General features: G+C 47.0%; 1 protein-coding gene across 4 annotated transcripts in view; it reads left to right on the forward strand.

Annotated features, from left to right (window-relative positions):
• The window catches only part of OVOL2 (ovo like zinc finger 2), a 112,900-nt gene that overhangs the window by 83,199 nt on the left and 10,571 nt on the right, over positions 1 to 19,130 (forward strand). For all 4 annotated transcript variants that reach the window (XM_055265363.2, XM_055265364.2, XM_055265362.2 and 1 more), the window contains one exon: positions 12,347 to 12,536. In XM_055265363.2, coding sequence (XP_055121338.1) covers positions 12,422 to 12,536 — 115 coding nt within the window. In that variant the 5' untranslated portion in view covers positions 12,347 to 12,421. The remainder of the gene's footprint in view (positions 1 to 12,346; positions 12,537 to 19,130) is intronic.

A 19,130-nucleotide genomic window follows, 5' to 3' on the forward strand; every position in this document is an offset into this window, starting at 1 on the left:
TTGTGAAATTGTCTCTTTACTACTGAGAGCTCTGTAATTTGCCAAACAAATAGGGGTGAGAAGATGATGTACATTCCAGAGAGTGTGCATGGCAGGTCTCTTTTCTGCTGGATCCATCTGCAGGTCTTCAGCTGCGGGGTAGAGAAACCCAGGAAATACTAATCGCCGTTGTCCTTTGGAGGCTTATTAAAAACTAAGTAACTCTGAAGTTAACCCAGTTGACTGATAGTATTCATTTGTGATTCTCTGGCTGGTAGGATCCAGGTCCAAGTAGGGAGTACCACGTGAATTTGTCCTCTCACCTTGTCCTATTCTGTTCTTTCTTTTTGCCCTCTCCCGTGGGTTCTTCAAATTAAATAAAGTTTAGATTCTTTCAAAAGTATTCTTGGCCTTTTACCCGGCTCTCTAACAAGTCTTGTGGTGGTGGAGATGTGTGTTTATGGAGTAGTCCCCATATCCCCATCACTTTGTATTATTTAGAATCTCAAAGGCATAGTCATACGTATCTGCCACCCAGCCCTAACAACCATTAACCCATGGCCAGTCCTGCCCAGCCACACCCCCACCCCTTGCCCCACACACGATTTTGAAGCAAATCTAGGACATCATACCATTTCAACCATAAATAGTTCAGAATGTGCGTTTAGTGGATAAAGACCAAAATTCATGATCACACCCACATTACCAATTGTGTTCACATTACTAATTGTCTCATAAATTCATACTTTTCCCCTCCAGTTTGCCTAATTAGGTCCACATAATGTCCACACATTGTAATTGATTGGCATGTCTTTTGAGCCTCTTTTAATTTCATACATTTTCCCTCCATCAAGTTAATTGTTGAAGAAATGGGTGATTTGTTTTGTAGAGTTCCCAACAGTCTGGATTTTGCTGAGCACATCACCACGTGCCTAACGTTCCTCAGTCCCCTAGGTTTTCTCTAAATGGGTAGTTGGATCTGCAGCTGCAGCATCCAATATCATGTGTGACTATCACAGCCATAGTCAATTAAGAATTAACAATTAGACCAGGCGCCGTGGCTCATGCCTGTAATCCCAGCACTTTGGGAGGCCCAGGCGGGTGGATTACCTGAGGTCAGGAGTTCGAGACCAGCCTGGCCAACATGGTGAAACCCCGACTCTATTAAAAAAATACAAAAAAAATTAGTGGGGCTTGGTGGCATGCGCTTGTAATTCCAGCTACTCAGGGTGATGAGGCAAGAGAATCGCTTGAACCCAGGAGGCAGAGGTTGCAGTGAGCCAAGATTGCACCACTGCACTCCAACCTGGGTAACAGAGTGAGACCCCATCTCAAAATAACAATTAAGTTCCTCAGTCCCACTAGCGACATTTCAAGTGCTCAGTAGCCATGTGTGACTAGTGGTGAATGTACTGGACAGTACAGAATATAATTTTTCTGTCACCACAGAAAGTTCTATTGGACAATGCAACTCTCCCTGCTTGGTCAGCTCTATTTTATTTCAGCTAGAATATGTCACAGTCGGGGACATCTGTCTTCATCAGGAGGTACTGAATATTTGGTTATCTCTCTTTTTCTGATGTTAGCAGCTGTTGATGCTCAGGACCTAAATATTTTGGCTTTTTAGGTGTTCTAAAGCAGCAATAATCTAATTCTGCCCTCTGTTTATTAACTGATGTATTTCTTTTTTTTTTTTTTTTTTTTTTTTTTTTTGAGACGGAGTCTTGCTCTTTCACCCAGGCTGGAGTGCAGTGGCGCGATCTCGGCTCACTGCAGGCTCCGCCCCCCGGGGTTCACGCCATTCTCCTGCCTCAGCCTCCCACGTAGCTGGGACTACAGGCGCCTGCCACCTCACCCGGCTAATTTTTTGTATTTTTAGTAGAGACGGGGTTTCACCGTGTTAGCCAGGATGGTCTCGATCTCCTGACCTCGTGATCCGCCCGCCTCGGCCTCCCAAAGTGCTGGGATTACAGGCGTGAGCCACCGCGCCCGGCCTGTTTATTAACTGATGTATTTCTATAGAGACACACTTTGCCTCATCTACTGCTTGGTTTCCCAGTGGCACAGTTCATTTATGAAAGACAGAATAATGCCGGATTCACTTTACCTTTATTTGTAAATGAAGATAATCAGTTGTTAACCAGAATTCTCCATTGATGGCTAATTAGTTCTTTTCTTTCTCTTTATTTATTTTTCCTTTTGAGACAGGGCCTCACTATGTTGCCCAAGCTGGTCTCAAACTCCTGGGCTGAAGTGATCCTCCTGTCTCAGCCTCCCAAAGTGCTAGGACTACAGGCACATGCCGCTAAGCCTGGCTGTCAATCCGTTATTTCATTCATTTTGTTGTGAATTATGGATTTAAGCCGTTTTAAAAAAACAATTCATTCGATATTTGGAAGGGAATATAAGTTTCATCCCTGACTCCTTTCCTCTTGTTTTTTGTCTCTCAAGACAGACTTGAGTACTCCTCCCCCTGCCCCACTGTAACCTGCTGCCCATTTTCCTGGCTGCACATTTGGCCAACTGACTTCTCTTTTCCACTCTAGATCCATCAGAGCCAGGGCTCGTATTCCCCAGCAACCAGTGCAGTAGTGCCTGGGTCATAGAAGGACATAAGTCAACACAGAACAAGAATATAGGCAGGGGAAGAAGTCAACAGTACCCAGACATGAGTGATAGCATTTGAAGGAAAGCACAGAAAGCAGGAAGAAAAGGGATACTGGAAAAATGCTTGGAATGGATTCTTGATGAAGGTTAAATTAATTAAAACGGGGAAAAGGAGGAATATGAGAACAATGTGTATGAATTGCCTGGTTTTAAACTTGTATATAGGTGAAGTAGGTTTTTATTGTTGGAAAGGAATACATAGGCTTAGTTACGAACATCAGAATCCACTGTAGCTAGTTTAAGCAGAGAAAGGTATTAAATGGACTAAAGAAGGACCAAGCTGAGCTCCTAGGAATGACTCAGAGCCACAGAGCAGAACTGGGCCATCTAGGAGCTGCGGCTGCTGCCCAATCAGGAAGCTGCCACCTCGATGGCTGCCCGTCCCTGCATCTGCCATCGCAGAGTGTAAAACAATTACCTCTTGCCTGCCTCTGCCCAGTTAACTCAGGGCTGAATTCAGATCTCCTAATAGTGCATGTAACTGGTGGAACCCAAGTTACTTCCCAAATCCTCATGGCAAGGGAGTCAGGGAAGCGTAATTTTCACTTCTCTAGCTTCGGCAGTACAGGAAGGCCCACCAAAAGGACTTGGGATAGATACTGAGTCCTTCCATAGGATCGACTACAGGAACCTTTAAAGCATGTATGGCCCCAAATCTCCTTACTTTCAGGGTGAGAAAAATTAAGCCCAGCAAGTTTTTGTTGAGTTCCTCAAAGTTGTTAGTGGCAAAACTCAACCCAAGGATCCTCAACCTTTCAGCATTGTTCCATTGCATTGTGGGACAACTGCACTGTCCAGTATGTCAGCCGTACTCAACATGTGGCTTTGATGCTTTAGCCCTTAGTGTTGATAGTCTGACATTAAGGACTCATGATGATATGAGACAAACAATGGGGTTCATGCCCCCTCCTCCTGCCCCAGAGACCTGCAGGCCTGTCCTGAGGGAACTGTAGGCACAAGTTTTGCAGATGACGGACCACATTCAAAATTCTCAGGGTGGGCCACCACAAGTCACGTGGCCGTGGGCAAGTCATATCTCTTTGGGTCTCAGTTTCTTCTTCGGTTTTATAAAGATATATATTCCCTTCATCCTCTCTGCATTTGAGAAGGCTCTCCATTCTGCCATGTAGGGGAGTTGTGAAGTCTAAGGAAATGGTACATAGGACCAGGAGGGGAATCTGAATGCCAAACGAATTGGGGAAATATGCTTAGCATGCTTTTAGCATTCAAGCATCGCAACGTATCGGTGGAAATTGGTTCAAATGGCCACCAGAAGGTAGCCTTGGACTCAGAATATCCTCCCATAGGAAACAGGACCATTAACTAAATGAACTTATCTGCTAGAAACATCAACAGAAAATAAAGGTTGTTCTTTTTTTGTTGTTGTTTTCACCTTTAGAAGTTTGACAGGTGAATGATCTGAGCCAGCTTTGAAGCTGGTCAGAGGGCCAGCCGAAGGCCCTGACTCCCTGGATGTTCCTGCAGTTTTCAGCAGTGCGGAGACAATGATTGGTTTGTTCTGCCGCCGAGTCCTGTTTTCTAGAAGAAGAACTTGAGGAGAATTTTGCACATTTTTTGAAATGAAAGCCGAGATCCTGCAGAAAACAGGACAGTGCTCAGAAAAGCGCCAGGCCATGGGGTTGGAGAGCTATTCATTGTCTCTTCGTCTTCATGCCCTGAATTAATTTCAAGACCAATGTCATTTCCCTCCCTCTATGGTAGTTTCCCCACCTCATTAATAAGCCTTTTGCAAAGTGTTAATTTTGGATTAAAGGTGAGACGATTAAGCTTTTCCAGAAGGCAGCATGGTGTAAAAACCACCCCTGGCAGGCCTGGAGCTGTACCTTATAATTAAATATATTAATAAATTCTGTATTAAAACATGTGAATATTGACACTAAATGGGATAAAGTCTGCACATATTTTTACATCAGCTCAGGTCAGATTTCACTGTCATGGGAGATAGGACAGAATGTTGGTTGGCAGAGTTTTTGTCATGTATTTTATTTTTTGAGACAGGGTCTGTCTCTGTCACTCGGGCTGGAGTGCAGTGGTGCTATCTTGGCTTACTGTAACCACCGCCCCCTACCTCAGCCTCCTGAGTAGCTGGGATTACAGGTGTGTGCCACCATGCCCAGCTAATTTTTGTATTTTAGTAGAGTCAGGGTTTTACCATGTTGGCCAGGCTCATCTTGAACTCCTGACCTCAAGTGATCCTCCTGCCTACACCTCTCAAAGTGCTGGGATTACAGGCATGAGCCACTATACCCAGCTGTTTTTCAGAGCTTTTTGAATTACAGAGTTGCAGATGAAGGACTGGGGGCTAGTGGCTCCCTTTTTAGTTTAGTTTTTTTTTAGTTCCTCTTTTCTTCCATCAAAGAGAGAAAAATTCAAAAGCAAATTGAGAAACAAAATTTTTTTTCTTTTTTTGAGACAGAGTCTTGCTCTATGGCTGAGGCTGGAATGCAGTGGCATGATCTCGGCTCACTGCAACCTCCACCTCCCGGGTTCAAGTGATTCTCATGCCTCAGCCTCCTGAGTAGCTGGGACTACAGGCGTGCACCACCACACCCGGCTAATTTTTGTATTTTTAGTAGAGACAGAGTTTCACCATGTTGGCCAGGCAGGTCTCAAACTCCTGAACTTCAGTGACCTGCCTGCCTTAGCCTCCCAAAGTGCTGGGATTACAGGCGGGAGCCACCATACCTGGCCGAGAAACAATAAATTTTGACCAATTACCTTTTGTTTAGGACCACAGAATTTTGGAGTTGGTCTAACTATAATAGGACTTACAAAGCACCAGGTTAATTAAATTAAAATTTAATTTCTTCATTTCTTTCTTTTCTTTTTCTTTTTTTTTTTTTTTTTGAGACAGAGTCTCACTCTGTTGCCCGGGCTGGAGTGCAATGGCACTATCTCAGCTCACTGCAACCTCCACCTCGCGGGTTCAAGTGATTCTCCTGCCTCAGCCTCCCAAGTAGTTGGGATTATAGGCACCTACCACCATGACTGGCTAATTTTTGTGCTTTTAATAGAGGCGGGGTTTCACCATGTTGGTCAGGCTGGTCTCGAACTCCTGACCTCAGATGATCCACCAGCCTTGGCCTCCCAAAGTACTAGGATTACAGGTGTGAGCCACTGTGCCCTGCCAATTTCTTCATTTATTTCTAAGAGGCAAATATTATCATTATTATATTTATTTATTTTGTGACAGAGTTATGGTCATGTTGCCCAGGCTGGAGTGCAACGGCACGATTTCGGCTCACTGCAACCTCCGCCTCCCAGGTTCAAACCATTCTCTTGTCTCAGCCTCCTGAGTAGCTAGGATTATGAGTAGCCACCATGCCCGGCTAATTTTTGTATTTTTAGTAGAGACAGGGTTTCATCATATTGGTCAGGCTTGTCTCGAACTCCTGACCTCAGGTGATCCGCCCACCTCGGCCTCCTGAAGTGCTGGGATTACAGGCGTAAGCCACCACGCCCGGCCATGCAAATATTATTATTCACATTTTACAGGTGATGAAATTAAGGCTCAGAGAAGTTAGGTAACTTGCCTACAACTAAGTTAGGTAACTTGCCACAAACTAAGTGGTGGAGCAGGAATTGAAGGAATTTAAGAAACTGGAAAACAGACCCTGCTCTTAGCTTCTTATACTGCTGAAGAGATCATCTAATACTATTCTGTTGTTTTACATGTGGGGAAATTGTGACATAGGGATGTTAAATGACATTCCATATCACACCCGTAGCCAGATCTAGGTTTTTTTTTGATCCTTCAGATTTATTGTCTCTATTCCATGACTAAGACGTAATTAAGTTTAGTCTACTACTTGTAGAGGAACAAGGTAAGATTGATTAACTCTTTTTTAACTTTTAGGAGGTAGAGTGTAAACATAATAAAGGTGCTCCAGTGAGCAGAGCTGTGATCCTGATCCAGGCAGGGTCAACTGGTCCTCTGGCCCATGAGACATCAGTCCAGGAGTCAGATATGTCTTCTGTACCATGCAGTCCTGGGAGAGACACTTAGAAATGTGGCAGGTCTGGCGTCTGGAGAGAATAATACGTTTATTACTGTTCCAGTTAACCTGTTTCTGCTTCACAAGTATCTCCAAATTTAATAGCTGAAATGATGTAGTATTGTATCATCCACCTCTGGGGGATGAATAGGCTTAGCAGGGCAGTTCTTGCCTTGTGGTTGCAGTCAGATGGCGGCTGAGGCTGGAGTCTTCTGGGGGTTTGACTGGGATGGACATCCACAAGGGCTCACTCACATGGCTGGCTGGTGACACTTGAACTGCTTCTAGCCTCTTACCTTTGTCCAGTGCATTAATTGTAAGGTTCTGCCACCATTTTTTAACAAGTTCCTATTGATAGACATATATTTAGTTTCCAGTCCTTTGCTATTACAAACCAAATTTCAAGGCACAAGGCATATTAAATATACTTTTAGGGATAAATTTCATGTTTAGGAATTTACAAAGATCCCTTCCTTTCTGAGAAGTGAAATAGTCTGGCAGAAGCTAGCTTTGTCAGCCATGATTTTTTGCCATTAAATAACCTTACATCTTCTTTCAACATGGCTCCTGAAGACTTTGAGTGTAATTTGTTAATATCTGATGGCTGGATTGGTCATAAGGGTGGTAAGCAGCACTTAATGGATTGGAGGGTGTGCCACAGGGTGAATTCCCTACATGAGCTACTTCTTGGTGACTCAGCTTTCCATGCTGTGAAATGGGGAAAAATGGAAAAATTGCCTTTGCTGAGGGATATGTGGAGAATTTCCATTTTTGCTCTAAGAAAACCAGAGGAAACGTCCCCTTGAGAATTAGGTGTGCCCTCAGTCTCCAACCCCTTCTCTCCACTCCCATTTTCTCCCCTGTTTTATAAAGCTTCCTGGCAAGTCATGGTGGCTCACGCCTGCAATCCCAGCACTTTGGGAGGCTGAGGCAGGAGAATCCCTTGAGGATAAGAGTTGAAGACCAGCCTGGGCAACATAGTGAGATTCTATCTCTAAAAAAAATTAAAAACAAACAAAAATAAATAAAACACTTTTCTATGTCTTGATCAGATGATCTACTGGCCCTCTACTCCCTTAAATTGTCACTGATCTCCCTTCCCTGTGCCCTTCAAGATCTTATTCTTTTCAAACAAAATAATACCGATGATTTGAGATTTTCATTCTAGACTGCAATAGAAGGCATCTGTATTGCATTCAGAGCATTTTTTTTCTTTTTTTAAAATTATTTATTATTATTATTATTATACTTTAAGTTTTAGGGTACACGTGCACAATGTGCAGGTTTGTTACATATGTATCCATGTGCCATGTTAGTGTGCTGCACCCATTAACTCGTCGTTTAGCATTAGGTATGTCTCCTAATGCTGTCCCTCCCCGCTCCCCCCACCCCACAACAGTCCCCGGGGTGTGATGTTCCCCTTCCTGTGTCCATGTGTTCTCATTGTTCAATTCCCACCTATGAGTGAGAGCATGCGGTGTTTGGTTTTTTGTCCTTGCGATAGTTTGCTGAGAATGATGATTTCCAGTTTCATCCATGTCCCTACAAAGGATATGAACTCATCATTTTTTATGGCTGCATAGTATTCCATGGTGTATGTGTGCCACATTTTCTTAATCCAGTCTGTCGTTGTTGGACATTTGGGTTGGTTCCAAGTCTTTGCTATTTTAAAAATAGGAATTTGCCAAAAAGATTAAACAAGAGTTCATGTTTGAACTATGGTTGGTGAGTCCTTAGGCACATTCTACAAGACTTTAAAAAGACAGTTGCAGGTTTTTACTAATTTTAATTGGAATTACCAGGGTAATTGTCTTTGTTCTATTTCATTAGCCCCTCACTACCACTCAAATGTCTTTGTGCACACTTGGTCTTTAGAAGCTCAAAGTACTTAGTGGAGCATATTTAGTCTTTTCAAATCCCTTCAAGGGTGGCAGTGAGCAGGATGGGGACTGCCAGGCAAGGAGGAGAATGTGATCTGCCCGGGTGATAGGAAAGCCTTGGGCAAAGGTGGGCAGCTGAAGTTCTCGGGAGTGAGGTAGTTGATGAGGATCCAGGACAGCCACCCAACTGGGTCATTGAACTCAGCCCCTGTGATGGTCCCCCTTTGTCTTCCAATGGCTCCCTCTTGCCCTTTGACTACATTCCAGCTCCAGTAGGGCCCTCAAGGTAGACTCCCAAGGGGATCTCGCTCTTCTCAGCTACCACTGCTCTCTTCATTAACTGCTCTCCCAGGCTCAGGCTAGCCATGCTGAACCACACAGTTCCCTCTTTCCGACTGTCCTCTCCTGGAATGTTCTTTGCTGTGCGCCCCTTTTCTTCCTCATCTTTGCCTGGCTAAGGAGTTCACTTCCTCTGGAAGCATCTTCCCTGGTGCTGTAGGTCTGGGGTAGGTGCCCCCTTGGACCCCTGGGCCTCTCAGATGTCAATGGCTGTTGACTTGCCTGCACCCCCACTAGACTCGGCAGCTTCCTAGGGACTGGAGATTAAGTCATCTCTAACTGTATTGCCTCCAGCTCTAAGCACAGGGCTTGTCACAGATCAGGGACTTATCAATGTTAGCTGGGGCAAATTAAGCTCCAAGCAAAGGAAAATGAACTAGTGGAGGAGGCTGACTGGAATACCCTGTTCTGGGGTCTTGTGCCTCCTTGAGACTCTCTGCATCCTGCCACCTGCTCCCAGCTGCCAGTCAGCACATACTGATTGTGCACTGGCCCTAGACTAGGCTTGGAGCAGCGGGTAGGGAGGCAGGAATGGGACTGAATGCTTGCTGACCATCCTCAAGGTGTTGAGTTGAGAAAACCAGATGAACTGTGTGCATAGTGAAACTTGGGAATGAGATAGAATATAGCATGACTTCTCGGGGCTAGTGTGGCATGTGCACCAGCTGCAGTGGCATCTCCTGGGCTCCAGTTAGAAATGCGGCACCTCAGACCCTACCAGACCTTGTGAATCGGAACCTGCATTTTAACAAGACCCCAGGGAAGGCATAGGTATGCTGGAGTCTGACAGGCACTGGTTTAAGTGGGACAGTGAGCAGTTTAGTCATGGGCTGCAGTATTTGGAGAAGGCTGCATTGGCAAAGGAGCAACTGAGCTCCCTTGAGTCCTGGGAGGGCAATACCCAGGGTGGATGAAAGAGGACAGTATTTGAAGCTGGGAGAGTGTGGAGCCAGGAAAGGACCAGTCTTCTTGCTAGTGATGGATTTTGGCAGAGCAATGGGATCCATCTTCTAAAGGATCTCATTTGGTACCATTCACGTCACATGTTCAAAAGTTACCAAATCAGATACTAAAATTGAACACATCATTTTTATCACCCAGGTGTAGATTCTATGTTCTTCCTTAGCAGCAGCAAAGGTGGTAGAAAGCACTGGGCAGGGAGTCCAGACCCAGGTCTGGTTGTGGTTTTGCTGATAACAAAGCTGTGGATACTGACCAAGCCGCTTTACAAAATGATAATTTTATGCGTTTATGATTTTGTGGGTCAAGACAAAAGCCGTAGGCATTGCTCTGCTAGGCAGTTCTACTCTGGGTAGCGTTAGCGGGGGCCACTCATTCAGCTGGTGGCAGCCCTGAGTTGGGCTGGAGAGTCCAATCAGGCTTTATTCATATCTGGCTCCTCCATGCTCCCCCATGTGGCCTTTGGCTGTCCGCATGGCTAGCTTGGGCTTCCTCACAGCATGGTAGCCTCAGGCTTCTTATGTGGCAGCTGGCTTATCAGAGGGAAGAAGTGGAAGCTGCAAGGTCTCTTAAAACCTGGAACTGACACATCTTCATTGCATTCTGTTGATCCAACTGGTCATAAGCCCTGCCCAGATTCAAGGGGAGGGAAAACAGTCTCCGTCTCTTGATAAATGGAGCAGGATGCAGGCACAAGGAGGACAGAATTGAGTGTGGCTTTCTTTGGGTACTGTCTGTAATATAACATACCAGGCTCCATGACGTCATCAGGACCCAGACTCCTCTCTGCTACTCCATCCTCAGCACGCACTTCCGCCTCACGGTCCAAGGTGACTGTTGGTGCTCTAGTCAGCAGGAAGGAGCGAAGGAGGAAGAGGGCACCGTTTGCTCCCCTTCAAGGAGATTTCTATTTCATTGGCCAGGTAGTCCATGGCCATGCTGTCTTAGTCCATTTTGCGTTGCCATAAAGAATAACTGGGACTGGCTAATCTATAGAGAAGAGGTTTATGGCTCATGGTTTTGCAGGCTATACAAGAAGCATAGTGCTGGCGTCTTCTTCTGGTGAGGCCCTCAAGAAGCTTTCACTCATAGAAGGCGGAAGGGGAACAAGTGTGTCACATGGTGAGGGAGGAAGCTCTTTTTTTTTTTTTCAGACGGAGTTTTGCTCTTGTTGCCCAGGCTGGATGCAATGGCACGATCTTGGCTCACCGCAACCTTTGCCTCCTGGGTTCAAGCGATTCTCCTGCCTCTGCCTCCCGAGTAGCTGGGATTACAGGCATGCACCACCATGCCCGGCTAATTTTGTATTTTTAGTAGAGATGGGGTTTCTCCACGTTGGTCAGGCTGATCTCAAATTCCCGACCTCAGGTGATCCACCTGCCTCAGCCTCCCAAAGTGCTGGGATTACAGGCATGAGACGCCGCGCCTGGCCGCCAGGCTCTTTTAAACAGCCAGCTCTCCCCTGAACTGAGGAGAGTAAGAACTTGCTCTTTACTACGGGGGCGGCACCAGGCCATTCATGAGGGATCTGCACCTGTAACCTCCCACCAGGCCCCACCTGCAACGCTGGGGATCACATTTCAACATGACATTTGGAGGGGCCTAACATTCATACCCCATCATATGCCTGTAGGATGCTATAAGACAGTATGCCCAGCTAGAAGTCAGAGGTTTGTTCTAAAGAAGAAGGGGAGAATAAAAAGTGAGAGCAACTGGCCGGGTGCGGTGGCTCATGCCTGTAATCCCAGCACTTTGGGAGGCTGAGGCGGATGGATCACTTGAGGTAAGGAGTTTGAGACCAGCCTGGCCAACATGGTGAAACCCTGTCTCTACTAAAAATACAAAAATTAGCCAGGCATGGTTGTATGTGCCCCTGTAGTCCCAGCTACTTGGGAAGCTGAGGCAGGAGAATTACTTGAACCCAAGAGGCGGAGGTTACGGTGAGCTGAGATCGAGCCACCGCACTCCAGCCTGGGCAAAAAAGTGAGACTCCATCTCAAATAAAAAAAAAAAAAAGGTGGGAGGAACTGCCAGTTGTTACTTCACCTTTCCCAAAGCCAAGACCTGCTTGAAAATTTTAGGGAGGCCAGGCGCCATGGCTCACGCCTGTAATCCCAGCACTTTGGGAGGCCGAGACGGGCGGATCACGAGGTCAGGAGATCGAGACCATCCTGGCTAACACAGTGAAACCCCGTCTCTACTAAAAATACAAAAAATTAGCCGAGCGTGGTGGCGGGCGCCTGTGGTCCCAGCTACTCGGGAGGCTGAGGAAGGAGAATGGCGTGAACCCAGGAGGCGGAGCTTGCAGTGAGCGGAGATCACGCCACTGCACTCCAGCCTGGGCAAGAAAGCGAGACTCTGCCTCAAAAAAAAAAAAAAAGAAAATTTTAGGGGCAGAAGCTGCAGACAGGGCAGCCTCAAGACACAGGGAGGTGGGTCTCTTGAGTGAGCCTACTGGATGTGCCTGCCTGCCCGGGGATCCTCATGGCCTCTCTCTGCCCTCAGTTCACCACAGGCACATGCAGCGACTCGGTGGTTCACAGCTGTGACCTGTGTGGCAAGGGCTTCCGTCTGCAGCGCATGCTGAACCGTCACCTCAAGTGCCACAACCAGGTGAAAAGACACCTGTGCACCTTCTGCGGCAAGGGCTTCAACGATACCTTCGACCTGAAGAGGCACGTCCGCACACACACAGGTGAGCAGGGAGCGCGTGCTTTGTTCTCTGTTTTGTTATTCTGGCCAAGAGCTCCTGTTTCTTTCCCACCAAAGAACCAGGTCGAGACCGTGGAACAATGTTGTGTTCCTAGAAAGACCACAAGATGCGGATCACGAGGCTAGGAGTTTGAGACCAGTCTGGCCAACATAGTGAAACCCTGTCTCTATTAAAAATACAAAAAAAATTAGCTGGGCGTGGTGGTGGGCGCCTGTAATCCCAGCTACTTGGGAGGCTGAGGCAGGAGAATCACTTGAACCTGGGAGGCGGAGGTTGCAGTGAGCCAAGATCACGCCACTGCACTCCAGCCTGGGTGACACTGCAAGACTCCATCTCAAAAAAAGAAAAAAAAAGAAAGATCACAAGATGATGGGGCATTAGGGCCAGCCCTTCTGGGTTCACCTCCTGACTCTGCCACCTGCCGGCTGTGTCACCTTGGGCCAGGTGAACCACCTTTGGTAGCCTGCCTTTCACCCCTGTAAAATGGAGATATTGATGTGAGTTCTAGCGAGGCTCAAAACGGACCCCTGGCTGGAAGTATTCTGAGAATCACGATGCATGGCACACACGCAGGGCCTGCCATAGCTCACTCAGCCCCTTGGTTCTGGCTGCTGGAATGTGTTTCTTGTGGCCCCACAATGAGTATTTTATGCTTCTCGCTTGGGACATAAGCCTGTCTCTGGATAGCATCGTGTTCCTCCTGAGAGACAAAAAGGAGCTCATTGCCTTTAAAGCTGACCCGAGCCTCACACTGGAGCCTGGCAAGCAGCTTCCTTTTCTGGGACCTGCCTCAGTTTTCTGAGTTAGGAAGTGGGAATCCAGGTTCTCCCCAGTTCCAGTTCTTCACAGAGTCCTGGGGGTGCCCTTGGCCTCTTGTCTCGGCGTCACTGCTTCTATCTGAGAAACACCTGGCCTCCATGCTTTCCCGCCTGAGCTCCATTGTCCACACCTCTGCCAGAGTGATCCCTCCAGGAGAATTCTAAGGACTCTACTTCTCTGCTAAGAAATCTCCAACTCTGAACAGAATGAAATCCAGACTCCTCATCTCTCAGCTTGATGGGCTTCGTGTAAAGGCCTGTACAATGTGGGTCCCATCTTCAAATCCCCATCCTATCTCAGCCCATCCCAGCCCATCACGTCCTATCCCATCTCATCCTATCACAGCCCACCTCAGATCAGCCCATCTCACTCCAATCCATTTCAGCTCATCCTATCCCATCCCATCTTAACCCATTCAACCCTATCCAGGCTACCACCCACCCTCCCAACAGACTTATAGAATTTACTATCTGCAGGCTGGGTGCAGTGGCTCCTGCTCATAATCCTTGCACTTAAGGAGGCCAAGGTGGGAGGATTGCTTGAGGCCAAGAGTTGGAGACCAGCCTGAGCAACATCGAAAGTCTGTCTCCCCAAGAAAATTTAAAAATTAGCCAGGCATGGTGGTGCATGCCTATAGTCCTAGCTACTTGGGAGACTGAGGCTGGAGGATCGCTTGAACGTAGGAGTTTGAGGCTGCAGTGAGCTATGATTGTGCCACTGCACTCCAGCCTGGACAAGAGAGCAAGACCCAGTCTCAAGGGAAAAAAAAAGGGTTTACTATCTATAGTCCTCGAGGCCTTTCAGTCCTTGGTATTTTGGTAGGGAAGGGGAGACACTTTTTCCTCCCTCCAGTTGGGGCTCCCAGCTACTCAGCCTTCACACAGGTTCCTTCTTAGGCCTCTGCATCCTATTTTCCAGTTCATATCATGCGTGTTTGCTCTTAGAGGACTGGCCGTGAGCTGCCTACCTGGTCTGGAAAGAGTTTCTGTCACCTTAGAGAGTGGCTGGAATCCTAACATATTTCTTTTCTGTTTTCCTTTTTTAAAACTTTTTCTTTTCTTTCTTTCTTTCTTTTTTTTTTTTTTTGAGACAGCGTCTTGCTCTCTCACCCAGGCTGGAGTGCAGCCACCAACTCCTGGGCTCAACTGATACTCCCACTTCAGCCCCCCTAGTAGCTGGGACTATAGGTGCATGCCACCACTCCCAGCTAATTTTTTTTGTATTTTGTATTTTTTGTAGAGATGGGATTTCGTCATGTTGCCCAGGCTGGTCTCAAACTCCGGGGCTCAAGCCATCCACCCACCTTGGCCTCCCAAAATGCTGGAATTACAGACATAAGCCACCACACCCAGCCAAAAACTTTTTCTAAAGAGGCTTTTCATTTCAGTGTAACATACATCTAGAAAAGTGCACAGATCCTAAGTGCGGACCTCAGCGAATTTAGGAAGTTTTACAAAGTGAACACACTCGTGCAACTAGCAGTCAGACCAAGAAACAGATTATTTCCAGCCACTAGAAGTCACTACCCCTCCCAGTCTGCCTCTTTCTCTCCAGGGAAAACCACTGTTGCAAATTCTAACAGCTTAAGTTACTGTTGCCTGTTTTTGAGCTTGACGTAAATGGAATCCCATAGTGTGCTCTTTGGGTCTGGTTATATGGCTTCTTTTCCTAGCACCAGTGAATCAGTAAAAGTTTGACCTCTGTGAGGCTAAGCTGGCCATCGGGTGGGGGTGAGGAGAATGCTTAGGGAGTGGTGGAGGATCCATAGGGCAGTAGGGGGTCTTATAAGAGGCCTAGGGAAGGTCTCGTGGTTGTCAAGGGACCCATCCAGCAGCAGCAAAGCTGGGCTTTCTTCCTGACCCCAGAGGCAGGAAATCGGGACCACTCCTGAAGTCGCTGGCCATTGGCGGTCCTGGAGGGTGTCTCAGCCCCTCCTTGAGGGTGTCTCAAGGACATCATCTCTGAGGATGTCCTTGAGGGCATTCCCTGCCTGGATGGACTCTGTGGTCACTCCCCCAACCCTGACTTCTAGGACACAGTGCAGGGGGCCCAGGAAGCATGGCTGGCTGTTGGTACCTTCAGCTGGAGTAAACACTGAGCTGATGGCGTTGCCTCCCCTGTGATTGAGTTAATTCTCCATTGCTGGAGACTAAGGGAAATATTAGGGACTGGCAGCTTCTCAGAGAAGAGTTTACAAGTTGAGGCGGTCACATAGTAGTTAAGAACTCCTGATCTGAGTTAGCTGACTGTGAGACTTGGTCTAAATTATTCATCTTTCACCTTAGTTTTTCCATCTCTAGAATGGGTGTGATCATTTTAATACTTGCCACTTAAAGTGATGGTTGTGAGGTTTTGGGGCCAGAATTACATAAAAGTGCTTTTTACATTGTAAGTGCTTAGTAAATATTAGCTATTATTGGTAGTAAAATTGCAACAGTTGGCAGAGGCTTCCTGAGGACCTGATGTGGAACAGACCCTAGGATTCACCTCTGTGCTCATGGAGCTCTCAGCCAACACAGGGAGGAATGACTCAGACATCTGACTGTGAGACAAGGGAAACAGTAGATATGCCAGACAGAGGAAAAAGTGGCACATGCCAAAGGGAAGTCCTGGGAGGTGCATTGTTTCTAACTGTATGTCAGGGAGGCTTCTTAGAAAAGGTAGTCTCTCAGCTGGGCCTTGAAGGATGAGCAAGCTTTCTACAGCAGGACAGAAGGAGGAAGAGCGTTGCTGATGAGGAGTGTCTTAGTTTGGGTTGCCCAAGAAGCAGACGCTGACACAAGGATTTGGATGTGAGCAGTGTATTTGGGAGGTGATCCCAGAAAACACAGTAGAGGAGGGAGGGGAGGTCAGGAGGGAAGACAGCCAATTAGAGCTCAATAATAATGAGTGGGTTATCACTATGGGCAATGGAGGCTCAATCCCGCTGGAGATCCTCTGAAGAACCATATAGAATGCACCCCAGGTTGCTCAATCAACCCCCATCCCTCCTTGGGTGTCCATCCTGGACCTCCTGACTCCTAGGCAGTTCTCCCTACCCACTGCCCACCAGCCCTTTGCAGGCCTGGAGAGCATCCTTAGGCAGAGAGATGCAGGAACATCTGAGATGCCTGGCGATCTGCTAAGGGGATATGAATGGGGCATCCACCCTGGGAGGCAGAAGATTTAGCAAGTGAGGAGGGTGGCTCGGCAGAGACTGGGAGACCCTTCAGAGAGTAACACAGCTCCTTCAGGCAGAAGCAAGCCACACACGGTCACTCTCCTTCATGCCAGGCCCCCAGCCTTTATCCTGTCATCTCAAATTACCCAAAGCAGTCGGTGCTGTTGTTCCCCACCTCTTGCAGAGGAGGAAACCAGGCTCAGGGAGCTGGCTTCAGGGCCAGCTGGGAACCAGAACTGGCTGGCCCTGAAGTTCGTGGTCTTTTATCCTCTGTAGGGTCTCCTTCTCTGCCCTCTTTGCCTCCCAGTGCCTTCCTCAGCATTCTCCCTGAGGCAGGGGCCTCACCAGCCTGCCCTGTTGCAGTTTCTAGAAGCCTGCTTGCTTCTAGAGGAAGGTGAGATAAAGGGAAACTCAGACCTATTAGTAGCACAAACTGCACACTTCAGCTTGGGGTTTAGCAGGTTGTAGAGGAGTCTGTGAGCGTGTGAGTTCAGTCGTGCCAAGATGTCCTCTGCCCACAGAGGAAGCAAGAAAGGGGGTACCTGTACCCCCTCGGACTCCCAACCTGAGGTTCTCAGATTTTCTCCACCTCCTACTCTTCTAGTGACTCCTGTGAGGGTGCTGAAAATCATTTAAGTTAGTGAATGAAAATACCTTCCACCTGACGTTTTCCCAAAGGGCTTCACAGTTATCGCCTTAGGGGAAAGGCTAGGGCTTAGGAGGCAGCTAGGAGTGAAAAACCTAGAGGTGCGCTGGCTGGTCCGGCGGCCACTGGCTGTGTGTGGCTCCTGAGTCTCAGAGGAGTGGCTGGTCCAGATTGAGATGTGTTGTATGCGCAAAAGAGACACTAAGTTTCAAGTTGTAATGCAAAAAAAGAAGGTGTAAAAATCTCAATTTTTTTATTTTTTTCTTTTTTGAGAAGGAGTTTTGCTCTTGTCGCTGAGGCTGGAGTGCAATGGCTTGATCTTGGCTCACTGCAACCTCTGCCTCCTGGGTTCAAGTGATTCTCCTGCCTCAGCCTCCTGAGTAGCTGGGATTACAGGGATGCGCCACCATGCCTGGCTAATTTTGTATTTTTAGTAGAGATGGAGTTTCTCCATGTTGGTCAGGCTGGTTTCGAACTCCTGACCTCAGGTGATCTGCCCGCCTCGGCCTTCCAAAGTGCTGGGATTACAGACGTGAGGCACTGCACTCGGCCAAAAATCTCAATTTTTAATATGGATTTTACATTGAAATGGTAGTAGTTTGGGCATAATAAGTTAAACAAAATATAGCATTAAAATTCATTTCACCTGTTTCTTCCTACTTGTTTGAGGCTTCTACAAAATGTTAACTTATAAAGCAGCTTGCATTTTAATTTCTTAGATGGCACTAAGATAACCTTTAAAAATTTTAATCATCATTTTGACACTTAAAGTGATGAACAAATGGAACTATGGAAATGTTTTAGACCTATTTACCCCATCCTGACCTATTGTCTGATGAAGGTGTGTCTCCATGTAATAAAAGACCAGAAAGAGCAGCCGGGGGCTTCCTGACACATCAGCTGGTGGCAAGCTCAGAGGAACGGGCTTGCCGAGCCATCTCTTCAGCTCTGTCCAAAGGAGACAGTTGGTACAAAGTGCAAAAATGTGGGTTTCTCAGATGATGTTTTAGTTCGTGTGAATAAACTTCACCAGCTCCAAAAGACCTTACTGGAATTCAGTGAGAATTTGGTCTTACCTTTGTTGTTTGTTGGTTGGTTTTGTTTTAGATGGAGTCTTGCTCTGTTGCCCAGGCTGGAGTACAGTGGCTCCCATCTTGGCTCACTGCAGCCTCTGCCTCCTGGGTTCCCGCGATTCTCTTCCCTCAGCCTCCCAGGTAGCTGTAGCTGGGATTACAGGCACATGCCACCACGCCTGGCTAATTTTTGTATTTTTAGTAGAGATGGGGTTTCACCATGTTGGCCAGACTGGTCTCGACTTCCTGACCTCAGATGATCAGCCTGCCTTACCCTTCCAAAGTGCTAGGATTACAGGTGTGAGCCACTGCACCCGCCTGGCCTGGTCTTGCCTTTGATTGAGCTGTGAGTGTTGTATTTTTGCTACTGGTTCTTATAAGTAAATGTTGTATTTAGGCCAGAAACAAAGATATAGACACTTAACATAAATACGACAGATAGTTAAATGAGGGGTATGTTTGTTTGCAGTCCAATTAGACCAGGCCATGGCCTAGACCCAGGACCCAGGACCCAGGACCCAGGGCCCAGAACCCTTTGTTGGAGAATTGTAGCTATAATATTGATGAGGTGGTCAAAGACAGTGAGGTAGAGAATTAGGGTTAATCTGCACCATCCCCCACTCCCCCATCTCTTCCTATCCCCTGCAACTACTGAGCAAACAGGATATCTAAGGAAAGACTCAAAACACAAAGAAATATCTTGGAAAAGATCCAGGGAAACTAGAACCTGAAAATGTCTTACATTAATATCCAAGTAGATGAAAGAAAAGATTAGGACTTCTTCTTTGGCTGTGAGTTCACCCAAGAAAGGTAAATCGGAGCAGTGTGTGTGTGTGTGTGTGTGTGTGTGTGTGTGTGTGTGTGTGTGTGTGAGAGAG

This window comes from Symphalangus syndactylus, chromosome 24 (genome assembly GCF_028878055.3).
Source record: "Symphalangus syndactylus isolate Jambi chromosome 24, NHGRI_mSymSyn1-v2.1_pri, whole genome shotgun sequence".
Taxonomy (NCBI): Eukaryota; Metazoa; Chordata; class Mammalia; order Primates; family Hylobatidae; genus Symphalangus; species Symphalangus syndactylus.